The sequence below is a fragment of the Tarenaya hassleriana genome, unplaced genomic scaffold (assembly GCF_000463585.1).
Source record: "Tarenaya hassleriana unplaced genomic scaffold, ASM46358v1 Cleome26, whole genome shotgun sequence".
Lineage (NCBI taxonomy): Eukaryota > Viridiplantae > Streptophyta > Magnoliopsida > Brassicales > Cleomaceae > Tarenaya > Tarenaya hassleriana.
This window is the reverse complement of record NW_010965869.1, coordinates 997,475-1,024,938: the sequence shown is the minus strand read 5'-3', so window position 1 is coordinate 1,024,938 and position 27,464 is coordinate 997,475. Positions and strand designations below refer to the sequence as shown.

At 38.2% G+C, this 27,464-nt stretch overlaps 6 protein-coding genes and 1 pseudogene across 11 annotated transcripts in view; 6 read left to right on the top strand and 1 right to left on the bottom strand.

Annotated features, from left to right (window-relative positions):
- LOC104816822 (protein PHLOEM PROTEIN 2-LIKE A8-like) overlaps positions 1 to 4,309 on the top strand; it is a 14,356-nt gene extending 10,047 nt beyond the window's left edge. The window contains exons 2-7 of one of the 4 annotated variants that reach the window (XM_010545804.1): positions 1,539 to 1,816; positions 2,238 to 2,673; positions 3,106 to 3,205; positions 3,274 to 3,449; positions 3,554 to 3,639; positions 3,916 to 4,309. In XM_010545804.1, coding sequence (XP_010544106.1) covers positions 1,539 to 1,719 — 181 coding nt within the window. In that variant the 3' untranslated portion in view covers positions 1,720 to 1,816; positions 2,238 to 2,673; positions 3,106 to 3,205; ... (1 more) ...; positions 3,554 to 3,639; positions 3,916 to 4,309. Of the gene's footprint in view, positions 1 to 1,538; positions 1,817 to 2,237; positions 2,674 to 3,105; positions 3,450 to 3,536; positions 3,640 to 3,915 lie in introns of all 4 variants that reach the window. The other 3 variants (XM_010545801.1, XM_010545800.1, XM_010545803.1) reach the window with 3 other exon arrangements.
- Positions 3,140 to 6,275, top strand: LOC104817072. The gene is made up of 6 exons (XM_010546150.1): positions 3,140 to 3,205; positions 3,554 to 3,639; positions 3,916 to 3,993; positions 4,370 to 4,431; positions 4,551 to 5,804; positions 5,959 to 6,275. The coding sequence occupies exons 1-6, from the start codon at positions 3,140 to 3,142 to the stop codon at positions 6,273 to 6,275; spliced, it is 1,863 nt and encodes a 620-aa protein (XP_010544452.1).
- A 1,637-nt stretch (positions 6,276 to 7,912) lies between these two features.
- Positions 7,913 to 14,844, top strand: LOC104817071 (annotated as a pseudogene).
- A 10-nt stretch (positions 14,845 to 14,854) lies between these two features.
- Positions 14,855 to 16,036, top strand: LOC109116814 (uncharacterized mitochondrial protein AtMg00810-like). The gene has a single exon (XM_019202902.1). It carries the CDS (start codon positions 14,855 to 14,857, stop codon positions 16,034 to 16,036), a length of 1,182 nt encoding a protein of 393 aa, XP_019058447.1.
- A 584-nt stretch (positions 16,037 to 16,620) lies between these two features.
- On the top strand, positions 16,621 to 18,074 carry LOC104816821 (probable purine permease 22). Of its 2 annotated transcripts, none has more exons than XM_010545799.2 (2): positions 16,621 to 16,770; positions 16,883 to 18,074. In XM_010545799.2, exons 1-2 carry the CDS (start codon positions 16,768 to 16,770, stop codon positions 18,065 to 18,067), a joined length of 1,188 nt encoding a protein of 395 aa, XP_010544101.1. In that variant the 5' UTR covers positions 16,621 to 16,767; the 3' UTR covers positions 18,068 to 18,074. The 2 variants fall into 2 exon arrangements, with proteins under 2 accessions (XP_010544101.1, XP_010544100.1); XM_010545798.2 differs by having other exon boundaries at positions 16,622 to 16,770; positions 16,905 to 18,074.
- An 88-nt stretch (positions 18,075 to 18,162) lies between these two features.
- Positions 18,163 to 20,625, bottom strand: LOC104816819 (low-temperature-induced cysteine proteinase). The gene is made up of 5 exons (XM_010545797.2): positions 20,105 to 20,625; positions 19,277 to 19,512; positions 19,024 to 19,164; positions 18,491 to 18,922; positions 18,163 to 18,411 (listed from the first exon to the last, which is right to left on the bottom strand). Exons 1-5 carry the CDS (start codon positions 20,550 to 20,552, stop codon positions 18,313 to 18,315), a joined length of 1,356 nt encoding a protein of 451 aa, XP_010544099.1. The 5' UTR covers positions 20,553 to 20,625; the 3' UTR covers positions 18,163 to 18,312.
- Positions 20,626 to 25,014: 4,389 nt separating this feature from the next.
- LOC104816818 (shaggy-related protein kinase kappa) overlaps positions 25,015 to 27,464 on the top strand; it is a 6,356-nt gene continuing 3,906 nt past the window's right edge. The window contains exons 1-5 of one of the 2 annotated variants that reach the window (XM_010545796.2): positions 25,015 to 25,223; positions 26,791 to 27,022; positions 27,129 to 27,221; positions 27,313 to 27,372; positions 27,450 to 27,460. In XM_010545796.2, coding sequence (XP_010544098.1) covers positions 26,879 to 27,022; positions 27,129 to 27,221; positions 27,313 to 27,372; positions 27,450 to 27,460 — 308 coding nt within the window. In that variant the 5' untranslated portion in view covers positions 25,015 to 25,223; positions 26,791 to 26,878. Of the gene's footprint in view, positions 25,224 to 26,786; positions 27,023 to 27,128; positions 27,222 to 27,312; positions 27,373 to 27,449; positions 27,461 to 27,464 lie in introns of both variants that reach the window. The other variant, XM_010545795.2, reaches the window with a different exon arrangement.

Sequence of the window (27,464 nt, the reverse complement as noted above, 5' to 3'; positions counted from 1 at the left end):
AGCTGAGCTCGAGCCCAGGAATCTGGATCCGGTCTGGATCCACCTGGAATCGGTCCGGATCCAGTCTAAAACCCTGTTTCGCGATTTTCAGCATTGGAATGGGATTAGGACTCTTGGGAGCCACCCTAGGGTTATAAAAAGCCCTAGCCACGTCCTAGAACATCAGAGGACCTTAGAGAACACCTAGATACACACTTTTGGAGAACTTTTGGTGAGAGAAGAATAGAAGTTCACGGGATTTCGGGAAGAAGAAGGAGGATTCGATCGTGAAGACTAGATATCAACATGAGCTTTTCTATCCTTTCTTTTATCTCTTTTTCTCTGTTCTTTCTATTATTTTCCATGAACCTTGAGTAGATCCATGACTATGGGTTAGGGATTCGTATGTGTTTTGGGTATGTTTGAACCCTAACTTGGATTTCGGTTTTGATTTGATTCGGTTCTATTGATTTGCACTTTTATTGGATTGATGTTTGCTAACCCCTTGATCAATTATCTTGGATTCTGAACCACATAGAGATATGGGTTTGTTTCGGATCAAAATCAATAGGATAGATCGTATTATTCACATAGAGATATGGCTTAATCGATTTAGGTTGATGATAGCGTTCTTTATGCACCTAGGGTTAACTTGAATAGATCGAGAGATTGACGAGTTACTCTGTAGGTAGGGAGTTAGTAGACCGAGAGGTGAATTCTCTATCTTTGTTGCTTGATGATTCCCGAATACAAGTCATAATCGTTATTCTCGCATACTTAGAATATACCCATACACGCGAATACGATCCCGACACCCGTAGTCATCCTTGTTTGATAGGTCACTCGTTTTTATTTGCTTTCTTATATTGCTTACCATTGATTCTACATATTTCCACCATCACATGCTTGCTTGCTTTGATCTCTTTTCGATCTAGATTTGGATTTAGCAACCGGTCCTCGTGTTCGATCCCGTGTTACGACGATCCGTATCCTTGCGGTGAGTTGTGAATCGGGTTATATATTTTAGACTCGGTACACACGTATCAGAGACCAACGCAAATATGAAAAAGAAACTCTCTCCCAAACCTCTCTGATCTACCAATCTGAGGATGAATCTTTCTCTCGTAAACCCTCAAGTAGAACCGATGTTTCTCATGCCACTCAGATTCCTCTCAATGAAATAGAAAAGCTAACATGAGATGCAAAGTTTCTGATACCTCTGAAAAGCACATACCACAACCTTTTAACTAAACAAGGGAGTTGTCATATGTCAACTAACTGAAATAACGGTATAGCCTTTTCAACTCTGCCCCACCCACTTGACATTCTGTCTTTTCTTCCTTTTGTCATATATTGATGCGATTAATCTGGCCGTATTAATGTTGTGGTAGACAATCTAATTTAGACCCATATTTATGCTTTTGATTTTCTTTGTTTCCGTTTCATGGTCATTCTATCTGATTTCTATGACTTGGGAGGCTTATTATGCTTCACCTAGAGAGCCGGTTTTTGTGAAGTCTAAAGGGACTGTCATTTGGCTATTCTCACTTGTTTGGCAGCTACGAGTCCGAATTTATCAAGGAAATCGTTACAGAGGTTGAGAGAGTACTAACTGCGATTCCATCCGGGCAAAAAGGATATCGCTCTTACAATCATATGCGAAAGGAAAGGAGAAATGCCCCTTATGCCTTGTATCAGTCTCGTCACTGGAGAAGAACAAAATCCAGGACATTCTGGTGACAATATGTATTCCATGGATACCCATGATCTTAGTATCTTTACCGACAAGATGCGTCTGTTGTTAACTCCTTTGCATGTTCTGGTGCTTTCGTTTGAGGTATGATTGTTTACAAGAAGCGACCGCTACATCTTTCTAGGAAGTGTCTTTCGATAGGTGGTGGTGAATCCTTTAATGTTCTGGTGTTCCTGGGCAGAAGTTAAATAACAAATATGTAACAATTTGATGGAAGTAGTGAAATTTCTTTGTTCTGTTAATGAGATGAAGTCTTCTGCTTTTGTTTATAGCACCATTTTCTTATGACAAATCATACACAGTTAAATGATAGTCTCCCTTAAATGATATCATCGAATACCATCTCCGGAAGTGTTTTCCAAAATAGCGAGAGTAGTAGTAACTATTAAGACTCGAGTGAATGTTAATCCTTGTGGTTTCAGTTTTGTATGTGGTTTAATTTTTCTTTTGTGAAAGTTCTGCCAATGGCTTCTTGTATTGAAACTATCTTGTTTCCACCTTGTAGGCCCAAACTGGAGAATTGGAGTTCTGAGGTGGCTACAAAGCTACTTTGTCACCCGATGATTGAAAATGAGGATTCCCTTACCATGAAGGATAGCACATTACAGTACTACTTTAAAAGGATAGACCATATTTTACTGACTCAATCTGCGGTTGTCCTAAGGGAATTAACGATGGGTGATTGGACGGTTAATGTTGGGCATGTCGTGTGGCCCTTGGGACAAATTTGCTGCTGCATTGTCTCTGACCGCAGAAAAATGAGTTTTGTTCCAATGTCCTAAAGCCATAGGAAATACTAAGTGGAGAATGCCGGTAATCTGCTATGGCCATTGCTTTATATGGAGAGGCCGGGAATATGCTTTGCGAGACGATGTAGCATCTGGAATCCGGAATGGTTGCTATTTTATACACCTCGTTGATGATGGGCCGTTAATTATTAGGTAATGTTCATGTTCTTGCTTTCTGTTTTGCTGCTTGGAATTCCAATGTCTCGGAATGAAGGCAATCTGTTAAGTGAAGAAATTATTCAACTGTGAGAAACTGGTGAGTTTTCACCCTCTTTCGTCCTTTGGATCTGTCTAAAACCCCAAAGAGGTATTCGTGAAAGAGCCAATGATTTTGATTGCAGGAAAAACAAGTTTTATGTTTTTTTTGGAATATTTGCTATTAACCCCTATATCTTTAATTTTGATTTGTACCGTGTGATTTGAAAGTGGGGTTGACTTACAATTTAAGTTACTCTTTTGTGGATAGTATTTGTGTTGAAAACATATTGGAGTTAATATTTTGAAATATCAGTGTGTATCTCTTGATTTTTGATATTTGATATTGTGGTAACGTAAGGCCACAAAATTGTGAATATAAAATGCCAGGTGAAGAGAGTAACCAGTGATGTTGGCGAAGGCAATGGCAAAGGGACCGTCGGCCATGAAGAAAATGGAGACAGACGATGCGGTGAAGGGTGATGGAGAGGTAAGCACCAAATGCTTGTGAACAAAGAGATGAATCAATAGCTAAAGCTGACACAATAGAGTAACCAGTGACGTTGGCGAAGGCAATGGCGAGGGAACCCCCGGCAAGAATGACTCCCCCCTCCCCCACCTAAAGCCTTTAAAATCCCCCCCACTGGCTCCTTCTCCTCTTCCTGTTTCATGATCTTTCTCCTCCCTTCATTGCCCCATTTCTTCCATTGCTTTCCATTGAAATTTTCATCTGGGTAATAATTTGATATCCTTCATTTGAATTTTACTTTGTGGCTAATCTCCTTTGGTGGGTTCTCTTTTTTTTCTTGAAACAAAATAAGCCAGTGATGGTGAACAGATCATGAAGTGGAAGGATGCATTGGAATCCGTTTCCGACAAGATGGGTTTGATCTTCAAGATGGGTTTGATCTTCCGAGACATGAGGTGCTGTTCACTATTATCCAGAGTTCTGATACAAGTTAAAAAGAATCTACACAACCTTTTAACCAACAAGGAGTTGGCACATGTTAAACTTAACTGAAATAACGGTATTGCCTTTTCAACCCTGCCCCTCCCACTTGTCATTCTCTTTTTTCCCCTCGTATCTTGTCTTCACCAAAGGGGCCATTAATTTGGTTGTAAATCTGAATTAGACCTATAGAGTTATTCTTGGAGAAGCCTTGAGGGACTTTCATTGGTTATCCTCACTTGTTTTTGCAGCTACGAGTCCGAATTCATCAATGAAATCGTTACGGAGGTCAAGAGAGAGCTGGCTGCATCGCCTTACGGGGAAAGAAGGTATCATTCTTACAATCATATCCAAAAGAAAAGGAGAAATGGGCCTTATGTTTTGTATCGGTCTCCTCGCCGGAAAAGAACAAAACCCGGAAAATTCTGCTGACAGTGAATATTCCATGGATGCCCATATGATCCCAGTACCTCTACCGACAAGATGTGGTCGTTGTTCTTGGGAATGTTTTCCGAATAGGGGAATCCTGTAATGTTCTGTTGTTGTTTTTCTTATGGGAGGAAGTTGAATAACGAATCTGTAATAGTGGAAACTTCTTTGTTTTGTGAATGTTTTTTTCTCTTTCTATAATGTTTTTTTTCTCTATAATCGTATATCCTAAATCGTGTATTGAACAAGTGTACTTGATCTTATTTTTGGAATTAGACGAAATGGGTTGGTCCGAATCTCCAGTTGCTGCATCGTGAGGTCGCAGCCAGGGAACCATGGTGGAGAGAGACATAGAGACTTGTAGCGTATCAAGATAAAAATAAAGGTTTGAGGCAGGGTGATCCGTTGTCACCATGGTGGTCCAAATTCTCCATATTTATAAATGGGGAGTTTGTAGGATACTTCAAGGGAAAACGAGGTTTGAGGCAAGGTGATCTGTTGTCACCTTACTTGTTCATCCTCTCTATGAAAGTTTTAACCAAGATGCTAGATCGAGGTGCAGCTCTCGGCCACCTTGTACCACATCCTAAATGCCATTCACCAGCCATTACACATCTGGCATTTGCAGATGATGTGATGATCTTCACTAGTGGGGAACCTCAATCTCTACAAACAGCTATCACCATACTGCATTCCTTCAGGTTGTTCTCTGGGTTGGCCATAAATCGTGACAAAACAGAGCTTTTTTTGACAGGAGTGAATGCCCAACAAGTTGCCAACTTATCTTCATTCCTGGGGATCAGATTAGACACTCTGTCAGTCCGTTATCTCGGTGTTCCTCTGAGTCCGTGCAAGCTTTCGAAACATGACTACCAGCCACTAATTGATAAGATCAAAGGCAAACTCAGTAATTGGTCTACAAAATTCTTATCGCAAGCCGGAAAAACTCAACTCATCTCGTCGGTTATTTATGGGCTTGTTAACGCGTGGAGCTCTATATTCATGTTGCCTAAACACTTCCTTAAGAAGGTTGACAGTCTTTGTGCGTCATTCTTGTGGAAATCAAACATCACCTCCAAAACCCCTTCACATATATCTTGGGATAAAATCTGCCTACCTAGACAAGAGGGTGGAATTGGGTTACGTAAGCTGGCTAAGTACAATAATATCTTCAGGCTAAGACAAATTTGGTTACTCTTCAGTAACTCTGGATCGCTTTGGGTGGCTTGGATGCGTGCAAATGTCATCCGAACCATCAGTTTCTGGGATCTGAAACCAACTTCGGCGACCTCATGGAATTTCAAGAAATTGTTGACAGCAAGGGAGGAGGCTCGCTTGTTCCTCAAATTGCAGGTGAATAATGGGGAAAAAACGCATTTCTGGCTCGACGATTGGACCAACCTTGTACCGCTGATCCAACATGTGGGGGAGATGGGTCCGAGACTGATGCGTATTCCAAGGCAAGCTCGAGTTTGTACGGTTGTAGCGGGAGCTCGGTTGGACAGAATTCAGCAAGTACATGAGGCGTTAGCCGACATTGAACCACCGGATGAAAATAGAGGAAATGACAGAGCACTGTGGAAGCATGGTAACAACGATTATAAAGGAATCTTCTCAGCTCGGAAAACATGGCTGCAACTTCGGTCTCCCAAGCCCCTCAACAGTCTGGTTTCGCGAGGCGCTGCCTCGTTATTCTTTTCTACAATGGCAGGTACTACTTTCAAGGTTGCCGACGAAAGATAGGTTGTTACGCTGGAGAATCGATGTGGATCCTACATGCTGCCTCTGTGGGATCGAAGTGGAAACGCATGACCATCTATTTCTTCGATGCTCATACAGTAAAGCCTTATGGGTTGCGTATGCAGGTAGATGTTGGGATAATCCACCAACGGGGTTGACGGACTGCATCTCTTGGATCATAGCCAACAGCAACACAAATATCAGGGATAAACCGACGATCGTAAAGCTCCTCCTACAGGCCACGATATACGTCATATGGCAAGAACGGAACAATCAGATTTTCATACATGAAGCTCGCTCCTCTGAGAGGATCCGTTGGAAGCTGGACAAGGCTCTAAGGAATATTCTGCTCTCCATCATACTGCGGCACCCTAATACGACAGGTTCAACACATGGATTAAACTTGTATTTTGTTTGTTATGCGGAAATTATGAGCATTTGATCTGGGAATTCCTTGTTACTCCTTCGGATACAGACTTAAAAATCTGGTTGTAGAATACTTTATTTTTCGGTATATATACAATCACATTAAACCAAAAAAAGAAAAAGATAAAAATAAAAATAAAAAATATATATATAGTTGTCATTAAATCTCATCTTTCATAAGACACCTCCACGTCATAACCGATAATATAATATTATATATATATATATTGTATTTACATTTAGAACAATTAAGTACCATATAAACACTACTTATATTAATGAATTAAAAAAATCATATAACTGAAAATCTATTAGAAAGTAATGTTTGAAAACTAATGTACATGATTTACATTATATATATATATATCAATATATAATTAATTTCCGAAACAAATATGAATATCTTTTTTGTTATTTTTAAGATTTAAGTAATACATTAAATCTATGCTAACTAATTAAATATAGTGTACCTGATTCTTTTAGCACCGAAACTGTGTATATATATATATATATATATATTATAATCCGTATATGTATTTATTTTTATGGTGGAGTTTGAATATTTGATAAGTGTCGGTTATGATCCGTATAAACTTTTAACAATATTATAATTAAACTTCGGCTTGACGTGCACAATCCGTGGAGAATAGATGATAGAGAAGTTAGAAAGGATAGAGAGGGACATTTTCGTTTAGAGTTCTTAATGTTTTACAAAATTAAAAACGAGTCCTAACCTTTAGAAATATGATTATAAAACACCACACATTTTCCTTTGAATCATATTGAATCCTAATATTAACTTTTTCTAGTTTGGATTTTGGGACAAGGAATTTGAGACCCGAGATAGTAAGGCATAAGACAAAAAACAATGGAAAAATTATAAATGACAATTACAAATGATGGACAACATATATGAACAATTCATGAGAAATGTGGAAGTAAAAATAATTTTTAAGTCTTTAGTTTTGAGATATTTTGCACTCATTTTTACCATGCTTGTCTTTGCCATTTTCAAGGCAACAAATTTTTTTTTTCACTCTCTCGTTAGCACTTATATTTGTTTATTTTTATTATTTTAATACTTGTAAGTAAATATATATTACCACAAAATGCATAAATGAAAAAATTTTAAAACTGATAAAAGTTATATTCGTTTTTCTGATGATTTTATCGTACTTCCATTTTATTTACTTTTAGATTCGTAATTATGATCAACGTTATTTTCATTCATTTATATCAGATTCTTTTGCTATAGGTAAAAATATTTTCCAAATGGGTCAATGGAATTGCCACCAAAAGTTAAATACATAATATGGTTCAGAGAAAAATAAGAGGAGCCGTTAACAAAAAAAATAAAATAAGAGGAGCTTCTTGTTAGATTAGAAAGTATTAGAACTTATATTGATTTTAACAAAGTTGAGCGTTTCCTCATGAAAGTGAACGAAGAAAAAAACATCGCGGCCTGCGCCTGACATTTGTTTTTGGTAATTGGTAAGGCAAGGTGGAGTCCAACCTTGGTGTCGGGGAACTTTCCAAATTGTCCATCATTTTCTTGAATCCCGAAAGCCGCCGAAACAAGGTGTGTATCTGTGTGTATATATATACGCATACGTCTCGTCTCAGTTCTCTCCCCACAGCAAAAATCACGTATCGATGGGGTCCTTCTCTCGCCGTCTCCATCTCCCTCCGCCGCCGCAGCAACATGAAGTGTTCATTAGTTACCGCGGAGAAGAGCTCCGCTATGGATTCCTCAGCCACCTCATCGGCGCCTTTCACCGTCATCGGATCAGATTCTTCATCGACAATGGCGAACGAAGAGGTGAAGATCTGAAAAACCTGTTCGTGAGAATCGAAGAGTCGAGAATCGCATTGGCCATCTTCTCGAGGAGATATCCAGAATCAGAATGGTGCTTGGACGAGCTGGTGAAGATCAACGAGTGCATGAAGATGGGGAACTTGAGAGTGATTCCAATCTTCTACAAGGTGGAACCAGATGACGTCAGAAGACAGAAGGGAGATTTCGGTGAAAGCTTCTGGAAACTGGCAAAGGAATCGAAGGGTGAACAGATCATGAAGTGGAAGGATGCTTTGGAGTCTGTCTCCGACAAGATGGGCTTGACCTTCGTATATGAAGATATTATTCTTAGAATATTATCATTAATATTGTTATGATTTACCCTATATATTATGTTTAGAATATTCTATTATATTTTGCTATATATTATGATGTATTCTTCCCATTATCAATATAACAGAAAACATTTCCCTATTATGGTATCAGAGCATTGGTTTTTGCTTTAGATTTTTTTTTCATCAACAATGTCGGTCGAATCCGAAAGCGACGATGAAGATGATGATGATCTACTCTAATAGTATCATCGTCTTGAATATCATCTTTCATTCTTTTTATTTTTTTTTTCTAGATTTTTTTTTTCCGACGACGGTACTCATCACCGTCAACCCTAGCCGATGTGCTATATTTTTTTTACGACGATGTTCGTTTATCGACGTCAACCCTAGCCGATGTGCTACTTTTTTTTTTCTCTGACGACGTTCGTTTATCGATGTCAACCCTAGCCGTTGTGAGCTCTTTAAACATGGCTTTTACCCTCTTTCGATTGGAAAACTCCGATCACCGATCCACGTATTTACGTCCCTTACTTTTTTTCTATCTTGCTCCGCTGCTACACTATCACGCATTATGCGTCGCGCTTTTGCGCCAATTTTTTTTCTCCGGCCTAGCCGCTATATACACCACAATTTTTTGCGCTGCCGATTTCATTGTCGTGCAACTCAACTCGCGCCTATGCGCCGCACATCCGTGCCACATCAGCCTCTGAAAATACAACTCTCAAGCTCTTCAAACGTTATCAAGCAACACCAACTCAAGTCTGGACTACACCACCTCATGGAAGATGCTTCGTTTAATACGATCATAATTTCAGTTTTCAGTTTTTATGTAACAAGATTGAATTCATCATAGATGATTCATCTTGAGGGGGCATATAGGAAGATATTATTCTTAGAATATTATCATTAATATTGTTATGATTTACCCTATATATTATGCTTAGAATATTCTATTATATTTTGCTATATATTATGATGTATTTTTCCCATTATCAATATAACAGAAAACATTTCCATATTACTTCGGACACAAGAGGTAACGTTATGTTTCTTTTTTCCCAAGAGGGATCGGAGATTAATCTTAAGGCAATTCCATTGATTAACCTCACTTGTTTTTGTAGATACGAGTCTGAATTTATCAAGGAAATCGTTACGGAGGTTGAGAGGGTTCTTCTACCTGCGAATATTCCATCCAGGAGGAACAAATACGATCATCTCCAGAGGAAACGGAGAAATGGCCCTTACACCTTTACCTTTTATCACTGGAGAAGAACAAAGCCCGTGAAATTCCGGTGACAGTATGTGTTCCATCCAAGAAAAGATCTTACTATATTAATTTTCCGACAAGATGCGTCTGTTGTTAGTTATTCCCTTTTGAGGTATGAATGTATACGAAAGAAGCGGCTGCTTCGCTTTCTATAGAACGTTTGCCGAAAAGGGCCGGAGAGATCCTGGTTTTGTTGGGCAGAAGTGGAATAACAGATCATGCGGGAAAATAGTGTAAATTTCTTATCGTCTTTCGTCTTGGTTCCATGCCGATGGCTAGACCAGAGAGAACAGAAGAAACCCTGCGATGGACGTATTAGGGCTAGCTCGGATTCGGAATGTGGCCGCTTGTGGAGATTCGGTGTCGCTATTTCTCGTTTTATCAAACATAAAAAATAAATAAAGAAAATGCGTTTTTTACTTGGGAATTCAAAGAAATTCGTGAGAGTGATGCATGCATGCAACTTCTGCATACAAGGGTTTCATATCTCACGTGCATAAACGTTCCAAATGTCTTGTCTGAACTACGTCACTCTAAAGTAATAAAAGAAAATAAAAACCGTGAGTGAAATATATTTCTACGTCGTTCACAACTATATATAAAATATGGATATTTTGTCGTCGTCAACTTTCCGTGGCCTGTTCGTGTATAATGGAAATAACCCTGAATTTTTGTAGTTTCATTTAATTATCTTTAGTCAAGAAATGTGATATGTTCAGGCCGAAAATCAACAAGATTTCTCTATCTTATTCATCAACCAAAGCCACATTAACCTAGCTACAGACAAAGGAAAAATAGATTACAAAATATAAGTTTGCCATATCCAAGTTATACGCATTATCTCCTCATTAAAATGCGACACGTACGGCGTTCGACCCAGAGATCCGATTTTTTTTTTTAAATAAAAATAGAGGTGTCCGAATGATCAGGGTTGGGTAAAAATTATCGGATCCACAAATATCAAAATCCGAAAATTATTGAAGAATTGGATGCCCACATGAATTGGGAACATATTACATATATTAGTGAAGAATGTAACTTAATTTACAAAAGTAATAATACAGAAAATTCTAAATCTCTCTTTTGCGCCTTTCTCTTTCTTTTTAATTTCTCTCCGATCACCGCTAAAACTTCAACTAATCCGCCAAAGTAATAAAAAAAATCTATTTAAAACTTCAACTATTTAGCATTCAAATAAAATGTTCAAAAAATTAAAAATCGTTATCTATTTAAACTTCTAAATAAAAATACAAAAATTTATAACTTTTTGGTTAAATTAGCATATATGATACTACTCTATGTGACTTTATGGTATATATATATATATATATATATATATATATGTGTGTGTGTGTGTACAGCCAAGGCTAAGCTGATCACGCGTCATGCTTATGACGCCAGCAGTAGAAAGGTAATTTAGTATTTAATAAGATTAATAAACTTATTGTTCTTTATCTACCCAATATCGTAATTGATCCATCGCTATGTCGTTTCTGTATCCGTATTATTTTAATAAATACACACATGTTTTTACCCAAAAAATCCTTCCACTTCATGATATGTTCACCTCGACAATTCTTGGCAAGAATCTTTATCTACCCAATATCCTAATTCTTGGAAGATTCTTGCCAAGAATTGTCGAGGTGAACATATCATGAAGTGGAAGGATGCTTTGGAGGCCTATCACAGATATACACAGGCCCAATCATTAAAAATGGCCCAGTCTGTGTAGGGTCAAGCCCAGAAGAAAGCTGAGAACGTAACAAACTCGAAGACGACATTCAGTTTTCGTTTTCTTCATTTTTCTTTTTATTCTCCACAATTTGTTAGAAGTTTGTTAGGAATTTGTTATTCTTTTCTGTATAAAGCCATGTACAGATTGATGATTATGGAATATAGAGAAAATTTCTTCAAACACTGAAATGGTATCAGAGCTTTTTCTCTGATTTTCTTTCTTTTTGCACTTTCTTTCTTTCTGGGTTTTCTGGGTTTTCTCTGCATCTTCCATGGCAGACCCTGATCCCGCTGTTCTTGCTCCGGTTGTTGCGGTTGCTCCTCCAGCTCCGTATACACCCGATTTTGACAGTCCTTATTATCTCTCGACTTCCGATCATGGTGGGGTGGTTATCGTCACAAAACCCCTGACTGGCGCGGGAGATTTTCCTTCTTGGCTTCGTGCTTTCCGAATGGCTCTCGAGGGTCGGAACAAGATTGGCTTCGTCGACGGTTCTCTACCCATGCCCGCGGAGGACGATCCAACTCATCGTTTCTGGGTTCGAAACAACGCCATTGTGGGTGGTTGGATCATGAACTCGGTTGCTGAGCATATTGCTCAGAGCTTGCTTTATGTTGACACGGCTCGAGACATGTGGTTGTTTCTGTCGAAGAGCTATCAACAAAGCAGTGCCCCTAGGAAATATAGGGTCAAGCAGAAATTGCGCGATTTGCGTCAAGCCTCGATGGATGTCGCCTCCTACTTTACTGCCATCTTTGCCGTTTGGAAGGAGTTTAAGTCCATCCGAGCCAATCACTCGTGCACTTGTGGCCGCTGCACATGTCTTCTTTCAAAAAGATGGAATGATGAAGATGAAAGTGACTTCGTCATTGATTTCCTTTTTGGTCTCAATGACGAATATGAGGGAGTCCGTAGTCATATTCTTGCCATGGATCCACCTCCTGATCTTCAAACCGCCTACAACCTTGTTCTTCAGCAAGAGCAACAGCGACTTATTCGCCCTGTGAAGCCCTCTGACGCGGTTGTTTTTCAAACTTCTTCTCCTTCCTTGCCCGAAGCTATATCTGCTGTCTCTGGCTCTACTTTCAAAGGGAAGCAGCGACCGCTTTGCACTCATTGTGGGTTGTATGGCCACACAATCCAGAAATGTTACCGGCTTCACGGCTTTCCACCTGGTTACCGAGCTCCGAAATCTGGTATAACAGCATCTCCTCGTCCTTCAGCTCGATCACAGACCAAGCCTTCCAACAACTTTGCAAATGTTGCCACGGATACTGGTTGTGTTGCTGATGTGGATAAGCTGTCTTTGAACCAGATTCATGATCTTTGTTCTAAGATCAATAATCGCCTCAAATCATCCAATGCTACCATCACAGAGAACGGCGCTCCTGCCTCTGATCCAGACGCTGGTAATACTCATCTCCTCTCTGCCTTTGTTTGCAACACATCATCTGTTTCAGGGGAGTTTCATAATTCCTGGATTTTGGACTCCGGTGCTTCAGCTCATGTTTGTTTTAACAAACATTTGTTCTCTGAGATTGTTCCCATTGCTCCCAGTACCGTGACTTTGCCTAATGGTCTTCAACTCTCGGTTACACAAGCTGGACGTGTCCCCTTGAATGATCATTTACTGCTGTTGAACGTACTCTATGTCCCGTCTTTTACCTTCAACATTATCAGTGTCAGTGCTCTTCTCCGCGGCACTAATCTTTCCTGTATTTTCTCTTCTGATTTTTGCTCTATTCAGGAACGTTCTCGGGGATCGACGATTGGGAGGGCTAAGCTCTTGCACAATCTCTATTTCCTCGAGTCCGATTTCAAACCTGTTATCCCCTCGTTTTCTATCAATTCTGTTTATGTTGATACTTCACTATGGCACTCTAGACTTGGTCATTTGTCATTTCACAAGTTGCGATCAATGTCACAAACGCTTTCTCTTTCAAATTTTAGCTCTCCTTCACACTGTCGCGTTTGTCACCTCGCCAAACAACGTCGTCTCCCTTTTCCTTCGAACAATAATATCTCAAAATCTTTGTTCGATCTTATACACATTGATGTTTGGGGGCCTTTTTCTCATCTCTCTCATGACGAGTATAGGTATTTTCTAACGATAGTGGATGATCATTCTCGGGTGACATGGGTATATATGCTGCGGCATAAGAATGAGGTTCTACAGGTTGTGCCTAATTTTTTGACAATGGTCGAAACTCAGTATGCACTAAAGGTCAAGGCAGTCCGATCAGACAATGCGCCGGAATTGAGCTTCGCCTCTCTGTTTCAATCTAAAGGGATTCTACACTATTTCTCCTGCGTTCAAACCCCGCAACAGAACTCCGTGGTCGAACGCAAACATCAGCATATTCTGAATGTTGCTAGGGCGCTGCTGTTTCAAGGAAACATTCCTCTATCTTTCTGGTCGGAGTGTATCAGAACTGCGGTCTTCCTGATTAACCGGACTCCGTCGCCGCTTCTGGCCAACAAGACTCCGTATGAACTGTTAAAAGGCAAGGCTCCAGACTATTCCTATCTCCGAGCTTTCGGTTGTCTGGCGTATGCATCCACCCTTGCCTCGGAACGCCATAAGTTTTCAGCAAGGGCACGAGCGACGGTCTTTCTCGGTTATCCCTCCGGTTACAAAGGTTATAAACTCCTTGATTTGGAATCCAATTCTGTCATTATTTCCAGAAACGTCGAGTTTCATGAGAACATATACCCTTTTCATTCTGATATATCGATAATCCCTGATACAATATTTCCTTTACCCATTCTTCCTTTACCGATATCCGTTTCTTCAAACCCACCTTTAGATTTCGGCCAAAGCCTTTTTTTAACTACTAGCCCAGAACCTTCTTTAATTCCAAGCCCAACTCATTCCTCTCCTGGCCCAGAATTGGATTTGGAAGTTTCTACCAGGCCCAAACGTTCTACCAAACAACCTACCTATCTCCAAGATTATCATTGCTATCTCTCTTCCGCCAAACCATTATCCTCTTCTACACAAACCCTTTATCCCATATCCTCCGTCCTGACATATTCTCGCCTTTCTGATCCCTATCGGAAATTCATCCTGAATTCCACCATTATTTCCGAACCCAGATCCTTCAAGGAGGCTATAACTAATGTGGACTGGAGGCGTGCCATGGACATTGAGCTCGCTGCCCTAGCTGCAAACAACACCTGGTCCATCGTTTCTCTACCTCCTGGCAAGCATACTGTCGGATGTCGTTGGGTATATCGGATAAAGCGCAAGTCCGATGGTTCTGTTGAGAGGTTTAAAGCCAGGTTGGTTGCCAAGGGCTTTACACAACAAGAAGGCGTGGATTTTCTGGATACCTTTTCTCCGGTTGCCAAGCTGGTCACTGTGAAACTGATTCTCGCTCTAGCGGCTGCCAAAAACTGGTCTTTATCTCAACTAGACGTGACAAATGCGTTTCTCCACGGCACACTCGATGAGGAAATCTACATGGCTCTACCTCAGGGTTACACGGCTGCTACAGGTGATTCTCTTCCCCCAAACGCTGTCTGTCGTTTACATAAATCCCTGTACGGTTTGCGACAAGCTTCACGGCAGTGGTATATTACCTTTGCCCGAGTTTTGACGGCCGCCGGTTTTACTCAGTCACAAGCTGATCACACGCTATTTGTTCGAATGTCTGGTTCATCTTTTGTGGCTTTACTCGTCTATGTGGACGATATCATCATCACTGGCAATGATGATTCTGCTATCCAGAATTTAAAAAGCCTTCTCGGCAGAACTTTTCACATCAAGGACCTTGGTTGTTTGAAGTACTTTCTGGGATTGGAGATTGCTCGTTCGCGGACCGGCATCGCTGTCAACCAACGCAAATACTGCCTGGAATTGATTGAGGATGCCGGCTTACTCGCCTGTAAATCAGCTTCCACTCCGCTAGATCCCAACTCTCGTCTGACAAAAGGATTGGGAGAACCGTTGTCGGACATTACTAGTTATCGACGACTAGTTGGCAGACTTCTGTACCTCACACTCACTCGACCAGATATTACCTTCGCCGTGCACAAGCTGAGTCAGTTTCTCTCTTGTCCAACCACAGTTCATCTTCAAGCTGCTCAACGTGTCGTGCGTTACTTAAAAGGGAATCCTGGCCAAGGTCTACTGTATTCAGCCACATCTGACATTCGTCTGAATGCCTTTGCAGATGCTGATTGGGCCTCTTGCCCCGACTCTAGACGGTCGACTTCGGGCTTCTGTGTTTTTCTCGGTGAGTCTCTTATATCCTGGAAAGCTAAAAAGCAAACAACCGTCTCACGTAGTAGCACCGAAGCCGAATACAGATCCCTAGCAAACGTAACTTGCGAGCTTGTCTGGTTACATAATTTGCTCAGTGATTTACACGTTGTTGCTTCTGGCCCTGCAACATTGTACTGTGACAACAAATCTGCCATCTACATTGCTTCAAATCCGGTTTTTCACGAGCGGACAAAGCACATTGATATTGACTGTCACCTTGTACGGGAGAAACTTCAATCGGGTTTTCTGAAGATGCTCCATGTTCCCTCACACAATCAGCTGGCCGACCTCTTTACCAAACAGATGCAACCTGCTCTGTTTTCTGCTCTTTTGCGTAAGCTTCATCTTTCAAGCCTCTATCTACCGATTGCGTCTTGAGGGGGGCGTATCACAGATATACACAGGCCCAATCATTAAAAATGGCCCAGTCTGTGTAGGGTCAAGCCCAGAAGAAAGCTGAGAACGTAACAAACTCGAAGACGACATTCAGTTTTCGTTTTCTTCATTTTTCTTTTTATTCTCCACAATTTGTTAGAAGTTTGTTAGGAATTTGTTATTCTTTTCTGTATAAAGCCATGTACAGATTGATGATTATGGAATATAGAGAAAATTTCTTCAAACACTGAAATGTCTCCGGCAAAAACATGTAAATTTTCTTTCTAGTATATACTATGCTGTTGTCAACTTTCTCGTGTCCTGTGCATTTTCTGTTTGCAATCTCAAATATCAGAATCTGATTCTGCATTGCTGTTTCTGGGAAATGAAATTGATCTTTCTTAGGAACACAGAATCACATAATATAAAAACCTCTCACTCATATATATATATATATATATTGTATATCCAAAGGATCATGAAGTTTTTCTAATCAAATGGAACAACATGGCCGCCGAGTTGGAATGATGGTACTTCACGCACACCTTTCTTCAACCATTACTCTTAAAATATTTGCTACAACCACGAAAATCCCAGATATTGCGCCGAATAATACATACATATATATATGTATATGAAGTGAATGTTTCTTATCCAACCACTGCGTCATCGTGGACTTTGAGAGAAGAAAATCATGGAAAAAGCTGGAGCCTCCGACCGAACAAGACAAAGACATGGTGATCTGACTTTCTTCAAGAACTGATTCTCTCTTTTTTTTTCTTTTTGGTTTCTGTTCTCTTCATGTTCTGTTTTTTTTTTTTCTCTTTCCTATGTTTATGTTCTGCTTAGAATTCTGCAATTTCATCCGCAGAAGAACAAGAACATGTTCGGGTTCCGGAATCAGACCAACCCGCTCCCGAGATCGAGAATCAGAGACGATCATTAGAGCTCAAGCAGAGGAAATGGTGGATCTCTGTTTTCTTCTGCGCTTTCTTGATCTTGGTCGGAGAATCTCTCGTTACGCTTCTCCTGAACTTCTACTATGTCCAAGATGCTCGACAAGAGAGTGATCAAGATAAACAGTACTCAGGAACCTGGACGCAATCGCTAATCCAAAACGCTGCGTTTCCAATCTTGGTTCCATTGTTCCTCCTGTTTCCTTTGCCAAAACCAAACCCAGAAACATCTTCCAACGTTAACGAAACCGATCACCATAATCTCCGGTTTCGTCTTTTGTTGCTTTACTTTTCTCTTGGTGTTCTTGTTGCAGCTCACAGTAAGTTATATGCACTGGGGAAATTATACGCAAACTATGGATTTTTCTCTTGGATTTCGGCTACCCAGTTGATATTTACCTCCATTTTTACGGCTTTGATAAACCGATTCAAGTTTAACAGATGGGTTATAATCTCTATGATCATCACCATCTTGGCCTATATTTTCGGCACACCTGAATTCGGAGGATCTCCTGATGAAGATGAAGAGTTTTACAATCTCCAAGCTTGGTGTACATTCTCTGCCAATGTCGCCTTCTCGTTATCTCTATGCATAATGCAACTCGGGTTCGAGAAAGTGCTGGTGAAGATGAACAAGAAGGGGTTTCGAATGGTTTTGGAGATGCAAATCTGCGTCTCTCTTATAGCATCGCTCATTTGCCTCGTGGGTCTGTTCGCGAGTGGCGAGTTTAAGGAGTTGAAGCTCGATTTCGAGGGATTTAACAAAGGGAAATCTTATTACATTCTGAGTTTGGTCGGATTGGCTCTGTCATGGCAGGTTTGGGCAGTTGGTTTGACGGGTTTGGTGTTCTACGTGTCTGGTTTATTTGCAGATGTTGTTCATATGTGTGTTTCTCCGGTTTTGGCATTGCTCGTCGTTTATGCGTTTCGGTTTATGGATGATGACTTTGGCTGGCCAAGAAGAGGTGCTTTGATAGGAGCGGTCTTGGCTTTTGCCTCTTATGTCTATTTCCTGCGAAAAACGAAGAAGACGGAAATTGCAGAGCTGAACCCAAGGGAGAACGAAGCAGAAGTTTAGTTTCGAAGAACCCTGTGAAAGAATCTGTTCTTGTTTTCCAATGTATGTGATGCAAATATTTGTTAAAATCTGTCTCACGGATCCAAAAAGCCGCGTTTGTAAATGCTCTTTATTGATCAGAAGGAACATTATTCTGATACATACACCTCGGCAAAATCCATCGATATTAAGACAGATCAAGAACATCCATTACCGTATCGCAACAACAGCTACAACAATTCTCTAGCAGATTCTCATAACGTATCTTACATAACCCATTCCTCAAACGCAGATCCGATGCTGCTAAGTTTCTTTGAAGAATCCTTCTTCCAGAAGGGCTTGATCTCCGTGAAGTTCCCGGTTTTCTGTAATCAAAGGATGGTTCATCAGTTACTTGGAAATAGAGAATTATGATCAAACAGAACAGAGAAGAGAACTATTTACTTTGAGGCACAAGTTTCTGGTTGTATCGCAAATCGGGTAATCTCGGGGACAACAATGTCGACCATCCTTGCAACAAACCGCAGATTCTAGCCCGCAACATTTCCACGAGAAGCAGAGCCCGAAAATCTGCCTTGCACAGCAGCAGGTTTCTCCAGATGAACAATAGGTGAAAAGGTTGCATTTTGTCGGGCCAGGAGGCGATGGAGGAGGCGGATTTGGATGCGTTTTGATCGGGTATGAAGCTAACATGTTGATTCCGCACAATCCTTCTGAATTCCCGGTGTTCCGCTGCATGTAAATATACCCATCCATTCCCCACCTCTTTCCCCACGAGTTTTTCACGATCCAATAATCTACATTGTTCTTCGAACCATATCCTACAATGAGCACTGCGTGATCCAAAGACGTCGAACAAGGACCCGTGAAGATTCCCTGCATCATATCATGTTGAAATTGTCGATTCAATCCATCATATGCCAACAATCCAAAACATTCTACCATAAGATCGGTTCATATCTTATCATACAACTTACACTAGAATATAACTGAAATGCTCTCTCACTGCCGCATATGCCAACACTGACTGGCTGAGTCGCCACCGCTTTCATTAATGCCTTTTCGTCATTTGACGGTACATCAGTATAGCTATCAATTGTCACGACCCGTCTCTTTAACTGCAGAGCAGTCAGTCAAGACCCATATAAGTTATACTGTTGATCTAGAAAAGCATATTACAATCTCGGGAGTAGAAGAAAGAGACTGTAAGAGAAGACACTGAACCGTTACCTTCTGTTTGTTACAGGTTCCGTCGCGTTCTTGAAAAGGATAGTCCTCCTCCGTGTCCATTCCACCATTGTTGGCCACAAATTGGTAGGCATAGTCCATGAGACCGCCATTGCAACCGGTATTGTAAGACCTATCGCAATCAATCAGTTCCTGTTCCGAGAGGCTAACGAGAGATCCTGTCACAATCTGGTTTATCCCCTCCATAGCTCCCGTGGCAGAGAACGACCAACAAGCACCTAGAAAAGTTGCCAGAAATAATGTCATTATCCACACGGTACATGAATGAACATAGTAATGCAACTCTCTAAGCTACCGCGGACGAGGCCAACGTCGGCTCTTCACCAAGTCCCAGCATTTAGACATTCCCTCTTAACACAATTGTCATAAAGGAAACAAAAATCACCTTTCTCAAAGGCTTACTAAAGAAAAGCCAACACATGAAAAGTGGACTACACTTCCATAAAAGTAACCCATGAAAGAGATGCATCCTAATTACTAAATTTGAAGAACAAGAGATATTCTCATTGACAATTTAACAGAAAATCCAATTGCCCCTGAAACCTGCTTAAGAACCACATCATATGAATCTGAAACATCAACTCTTGAATCCTCAAGAACCCAGAATCGAAATTCAACATTTTTGTCCGTAACTTGCTGAATCCTCGAGAACCCAGAATCTAAATACATAAATTTTCTAATCTAGATCCCAATCTGAGTTCAAATTCATGACCGCCGGCGGTGAATCACGCCTGTTTTCACCAAACCGAAGCTCAATAATCAAAAGTTCACGTCTTAGGCCCGCAAGAAACACAAAACCGATTCACATACCGCAGCTTCCTTGATCTTTGACATTGGTCACAGCCCCTTTCGCCCTCCAATCAACTTCGTCCGGAAGATTTTGAACGTTTGCGCCGAGACTCTGATTCTGGTTCTGCCTCTGTCTGTGTCTCTTAATCCTCATCGCTGAAGCAGAAAGCCCAAGACGAGAGGTCCTGAACTCGTGGTGGGTCAGATCCGCTAAAGCGTTCAAAGACAAAGAATAAGTGGAGCTGCTCATATGATTGTGTTGGATAACGAAATCATGGTTGCCTCTGAAGACTTGAAGCCTGTATTGCCTCTCTTCCTCCGACGCGTATGCCTTCCCATGTTTCCGACACCAGTTGTCGAAGAGCTCGGTGATGTTGTCGGAAGATGGCGATGATGATGTTGCAGAGGAACAGAGAAGAGGAACGAGGAGGAGGAAGATGAAGGTGAGAGAGACAGAGGAAGATGACATTTTCTTCCTTGTGAAAAAAAAAACGTTTTTTTCCCTCTTCTGTTGGATGTTTTTTTGCCTAAAAATATGGGACGACTCTTTCCTCCCATTTCCAGTGAGATCTCGACCAGTGAAGATGCGCTCGTCGCAATCCAAACGCTTCTGTTTGCGTTTCAAACGCAAACGCAGCGTGGCGATGATATATATAAAAGTTACGAATCTACCCCTAATCGTTAAATATTTTACCTATTTTGGTCATTTTAAATATTGGATTTATCCGGTGTCATTTCGGTTATTAACCAAATAACCGAGCCGAACCGAACCGAATAAGACATAACCGTACTCGAACCGAACCCGACATCAAAACCGAACGGTTATGTTTTTCTTAAACCCGAAAAACCGAAATCGAAACCGAACCGAACCGAACCGAATAAAAAATAACCGAAAAAACCGTAAGAATAACCGATATTTTCTTTGGAACATTGAACTTTTTACCAAAACTGAACCGAACCCGAACCGAAAAATAACCGAACCGAACCAAACCGGAATTTATATAAGAACCGAATGGTTATAATTTTTCTATAACCGAAATAACCGAACCGAATCCGAACCGGAACCCGAATTGGCCACCCCTACAAAGAACCAAAATACCATTTTTTTCCGGCTAAGGTATTATCCAAAATACCATTTTTTTTTTTGTTAAAATTATTTCTCCATAAACCTTTTTACAAATGACATCATGTGATTAAAATAACTATAACCGGGAAATATCTTGAATATATTCGCGCTTTTATAATGACAGTTTACGTGGGTGAATCTTTTATACTTAGAACTGGAGTACTTGCATATCGGATGCAAGCTACCGATCATTCATGCTTTTTTTCCTTCAAAATAATAATACTTCAATATTTCTCTCACATATATATAATTAAAATTTAAATATGTGAGTTTCTTCAAATTACTCTTTTTTTTTTAAAAAATTTTTAGGCTTCTAATTTAACCTTAACACAATTTTTTTTTTTTTGAACTCGACATCTTTTTATCTAAATATCTTTTATCCAAAAATTTCTATAATGCAACACAAATGCGGTTCTAAAACAAGAAACTTTTAACGTCAACGCATTTTTTTTTTATCTATAATTAATGCTTGATGAACAATAATAAACAAATCGTCGTTAGAGTCGAAGTTAAAAATTGTTATCGATTTCATGAGTTAAAATATCTGTTAGAACATTTCAATGTTTGATATATCAATTTGAAATATTTTACTATTTAACCTATCAGTTAGATAAATTAAAAGTTTAGATATTTATTTGATATATTTTATAAGTTTGAGTATTTATATGAGATTTTTTCAATATTTTATAATAACAATTTGGGATTAGTTTAAAAATCTAACTCTAGTTTCCAAATTTTCTCAAAAAATATTTTAGATAAACTTTTTTTTAAAAATAGATAACCATACACGGATGGACCAAGATACAAAGTGCACAATTTCACAGGTTTACTATGCAAATTTGGATTATTTTTTATGTTTTTGTTGAGATGATTTGATTTGGTTTTTAGATTAAAAAAAATAGAAAAAGCCAACAACAAATTTTTTCTATTTAAATCAATAATTAGTTTAGATTTATAAAAATTAATATAACTGTATAAATATTCATTAACCAGAAACGAAAAAAACTTCTATTTATCGTATATAATAAAAATAATACCGTTAGAGAAAAGTAATTAAAATATTTATACCATATAAATCGGATTGGTGCTGTATGAGAGAAATTATGTCACTAGTAAATAGTAATTGAGGTTTTAGCCTTTTAGCCATTCCATATGCAGGAATATACATATATAGGTTATATTAAATTTAAATATATGGTATTCCTTTTTAACGAAAGTCTGAGTTTAGGTGTTAAAAGAATTTCAAAGTCGTAGCGGAAGGACCACTGCCTTAGTTGGGACCCACCCAAGACTTGTGACATTCAAGATTTTCTAAAATAGTGTAAAGCATGCGGAGACGTGACAACAAAATACGAAGCATGCGGAGAGTTTAAAATAAATAATGTTTCAATAAATTAACTTTAAATATCGACAAAATAATATTAATTGCATGGAATAGCAAAAACCCCTCACTTTTTGGTTTTCCATCTTTCAACAGAAAGTCGGTGTTTTTTTTTATAGAACATTAAAAAAATGTAAGACTGAAATATACTGAATTCAATACAAAAAATAATAAAAAAATATATTATTTATATAATATAAAAACTATAAAATGGTTTTATATTGAAATTTTTTTGAAGAACAAATAAACGAATTTAAGATTAAATAAACTGAAATATAAAATTTAAGATCAAACAAGATAGCATTTTTAAAAAAAATTGAGTTATACTGTTTCTGTGAAGAAAAAATGTAAAACTTTTCTCCTTTGATATAAAAGATACGAAACTTGATTGAATTTCTTAATCTGCTTTATTTATCTATCTTACTTTAATTTTAAAGTTATTATAAAACTTTTCCATCTATTCTAAATTAAAATATACTAGTATATGTTTATATGCACTATGATGATAGCTAAACAATTTCATTAGGGTTAACAATATTATGCATAGCGGTGAATCAATATATATTTATCGTAGATATGATCATATTGTTAGACAACCACTCTCTACTATAATAATAACAATTTATCTTGAAATCAAAATATAATAATGTGGATCCATTAATTTAGAGAAAGAGTTTAGGACAAATTGAATGTTTATCGAAAAGATTGAATAAAAAAAATATGAAAATTCATGATAGTGGTAATTCTATCTAGTTTACTAAAGATCGTAAGATCTAAATTTAAAGTGAAATTAACTTACACATGACACATTGCACTAGAAAATCATTTTAACTCTAACTACGTGAGACTGAAGATAATGTAAAAAAAAAAAAGAGTAATTATATGTACATGATTATTTATTATTCATTAGGAGAATTATTGGATTTTTCGAATTATATGTAATTGAAGTTTTTTTTTTTTATTTATGTAGATGATTATAGGACTTTTAAACGAAACAAAAAAAAAATCAAAGAGTTATAAATACAAAATCACGTTTCTGAAAAAGAAAGTATCTATTATTTTTTACATTTAAATTGAGAGCTATTAAAACGATATTAATAAAGAAATTATATTTTATTTTAGCACCTAATAATATTATTAGTATAAAAACAAACTAAATATAACTAAAAAATTGTTTGAAATCAATAAAATATATTCAAACAAATACTCTAATAAATTAATATTTAAATTTTCTATTATATAAACCATTTATTTTCTCGTCGTCAGATTAAAAAAACGTCTATGAGAAAATAAAATCCACGACAAAAGAAAAGGTAAATTCCAAAAAAAGAAGGAAATGGCTTTTTGGAATTGAAAGGCATGGCTGTCTCTGCTTATCGACATACGTAATTATGAGGTTATTGAAAATTAGGATGATTTCGAATGCTGCCATACAATGTTGAGAAAATCACACTTTTCACCTTTTCGTTTTTCCCCCTCTTACTTTCTTTATTTCGCTTTTCTACCCCCTTATTATTTATCTTTCGTTGCACACCCCCGCCCTGTAAAAATATTAGAAAACCCTCAGATCTGTAATTGTATTGATTAATAATTTATTATTACAGGAAACACCAGATTTTATCATATTTCGTTTTTGTGTCGTTTTTTTTTTTAATTTCCATTTAACATAGGCCTGATCTATACATTATGTACACATATAGATACAAGGGATAAAATTCAGAGTCGGAAATATATATATAGCTTTTTTTTGTTAAAGATATATATATATAATATAGCCTTTAACACGTCTTAGAGAAAATAAATATTAATTTGTTGTTCATTGTGTTTTCTTATTATATCCATAAGAAAACAAATAGCTCAAATAATTCGAATACTAAACAAATGGCTCTCAATCTACAACAATACTTTAGACATTGTGGTTTTTCTTAAGAATACAAAGAAATGTTTTCTAAAAAAAATGGTCATCTTTATAGTTTTATCATAAAAGTATCTTATAAAAAAATTAGAAAAAAATAATAATGTATGAAACCAAACCTAAACTTGAAATATTCATTGATACTCTCACCTTGAATATACATATTCCCATAATTTATAGGATCATACTTTCGTTGGAGGTCTATTGAGATTACATTATTTGAGGAAAAAAAAAGTAGTTGCACTATTTAAAGGTGTTATATTTTTTAAAGAAAAGTAAATGGCTAATTAAAAAAATAGACAAAATCCGTTAGAAACCCAAAGATAATAAACTTTGTGTGTCAGTGAAAACATTAATTATACAATATTCATTTAATAATTATAGTGTAATTATGTTAAAATAAAATAAATTGTATAATGTTAATACTCAGGCGATTTGATGTAATTCAAGAGTATTAAGTACTTTCATGATTTCTCTCTCTTTCTTTCCACTGAAACGGTGGAAATCGACAAAGGAAGAAACAAACCACAGAGAGAAGGAAAGGAAAAGGCGAAAGATTTACACACAAACAAGAAAAATCTAAGGATCAGCTTTTCCCATCAGATCAATCGACCGAAAAAAATTCTCGATTTTGTTTTCCTTGAGAAGCTCTTTGATCGAAGAAGAGGATCGTCAAATGCGCGATTTCTGTTTCTGGTCTCCTTCAGTACAGTTCAAGGTGACCAACTTTGGTTTCTTCGTCTTCATAGTTCACCGTATCGCGAGAATGGGTTTGAATACTTTCTCTGTTTTTCGGCTTACTGTTATTTTTCCACTGGTAACTGCTGTGATCGAGTTTCTGGGTTGTTCGGTGTTTGGTTACAGACATTCTTAGGCGAAACCTTGTCTGTAGTGAATCAGTTCTGTTCGAAAGTAGATCTGATCGATTGGTTTTCATCTTTTGCTGCGGAGTCATCTCCCTGATTCTAGTAGGAGTCTGCTGCCACTACTACAAAATTCAAAAGTGTTCGTAAAACTTTGAATTTTCCATGAACCTGACTATCTTCGCTTTTGTATTCTATGTGATTATACAGTCGAACTCTGTCTAGGTTTCCATGTAAACTTAATTTTTCACAGTAGTTGTGTGATATATGTAATTTTAATGCTTGAAATGTGAACTGTGAAATATCTGCTAATTTGGTACCTCCATTTTCTTCTTCTTCCCCCTTCTAGCTCTTTATTTAGTTCTAGTTCAGACTCTGACCTGTTTGAGTATTTGTTAGGGGTAAGTATGTGAGAGATTTGGAACTCAAGTGCCTCATTTTCTTGGGCTAATTGAGTTGTATTTTTGGAGCTCTAGTTGTTATTCTCTACGTGAATATGAGGATGTTAAATGGGTTGGTCTCATCATGGCACTTCTAGATCATACATTATGAGAAGGGAATGGTGGGCAGATATGTGAGGCGCATGCCATGGTTCTTTCTTCGTTGCTCTGTTTGAGAAATTTGCTTTGTTCTTCGTAGCTCATACAAGTGCAAACATATGTGGACAGTCTAGTAGATGACATTATAGTTGGCTCAGCGGTAAAACCATTTACCGTGGGGTCTGAGGTCGCGGGTTCGAATCCATCTCTCTACATTAAAAATGTAGGAATAAGGTGGCCTAGTATATTATCTTCCCCAGCACCCCCACTAGATGGGGATATGAACTAGGTTGGCACTTTTATAGATGTGTTTAAAGCTCTACTACTTTTAATGAATTACTCTGTTAATATATGCACACCTTCTTGGAGTACTTGTTTCGAGAGGGGTATGAATATGGTTGTCTGCCAATTCTTATGGCAAATGCAAGTGTACAAATTGTTTAACTAAATGCATTGTTTTTCTCTTTCTGCATATATATATATATTGTGCCATATATGATTTGTAGGACATATGCTGAGAAGGAAACAATATAGCAGAATAGTCCATTGGTGAAATTTTTTACCTTTAAATTTGTATTCATGTAAACATCTCATCGGTTGCTAATGATCTACTGTTTCGGGTTTTGGTCCTCTTCCTCGCACAGTAAGCATTTTTTACAAGTGCGGCTTTCATCATGTATCAAAAGTCCTTTATCCCTTATTCTGATTCTGACAATGGAATATTTTGCTCGGGATCTATGGAATGGTTTTCTCTCATGGAAAGTAGATAAAAAAAAACTAATGAGTGAATATGTTTTCTGTTCTTTTTCCAATGCAACAAGTTCCTCAGATAGATTTACATCTTTGCTAATGGTAAACACAACCTTGTAATTCTACTAGGAAGATCGGTGCTTTGATGGGATGGGACCCCATATCAATGAGGATTATGGTGATATCAAATACTAGTGCGTGTCATCTTCAAAACGAATATCATGGCGTCTGGTGGGCTCGGAAATGGAGTAGGCAGTTCAAGATCTTCCAAAGCTTTGAAGAGTTCTTCAAGTTCTGTCGATTGGTTAACGAGAGATTTACTTGAGATGAGGATAAGGGACACAGCAGAGGCTGACGAGGAGCGGGTAAGCTGTATCATTGATGGTGTTGGAGTACAGTTATTAGATGTTCAGAAGTGCTTCTGTTTGATGGAGTCGTTTTTCCATTTTCGATGTTTCTTTCATGTTCCAGGATAGTGAACCAGATATCATTGATGGTGTTGGCGCTGAAACTGGTCATGTGATCAGAACCACTGTTCGGGGACGAAATGGTCAATCAAGACAGGTTCGAAGGTTACAGAAAAATCTATCTCTAGAGTAGTAGTAGGACGTTGTTATATTATTTTTCACATATACATGTTTATTTGGGTGTTCAGACGGTGAGTTACATAGCAGAACACGTAGTTGGGACTGGTTCCTTTGGCATGGTTTTCCAAGTAAGTGCATTATCCTCTTGATTTTGTGACTATTGATTTAGCTCCTTTCACAAAGCATTTATGTTTCCTTCACGTAGGCCAAATGTAGGGAA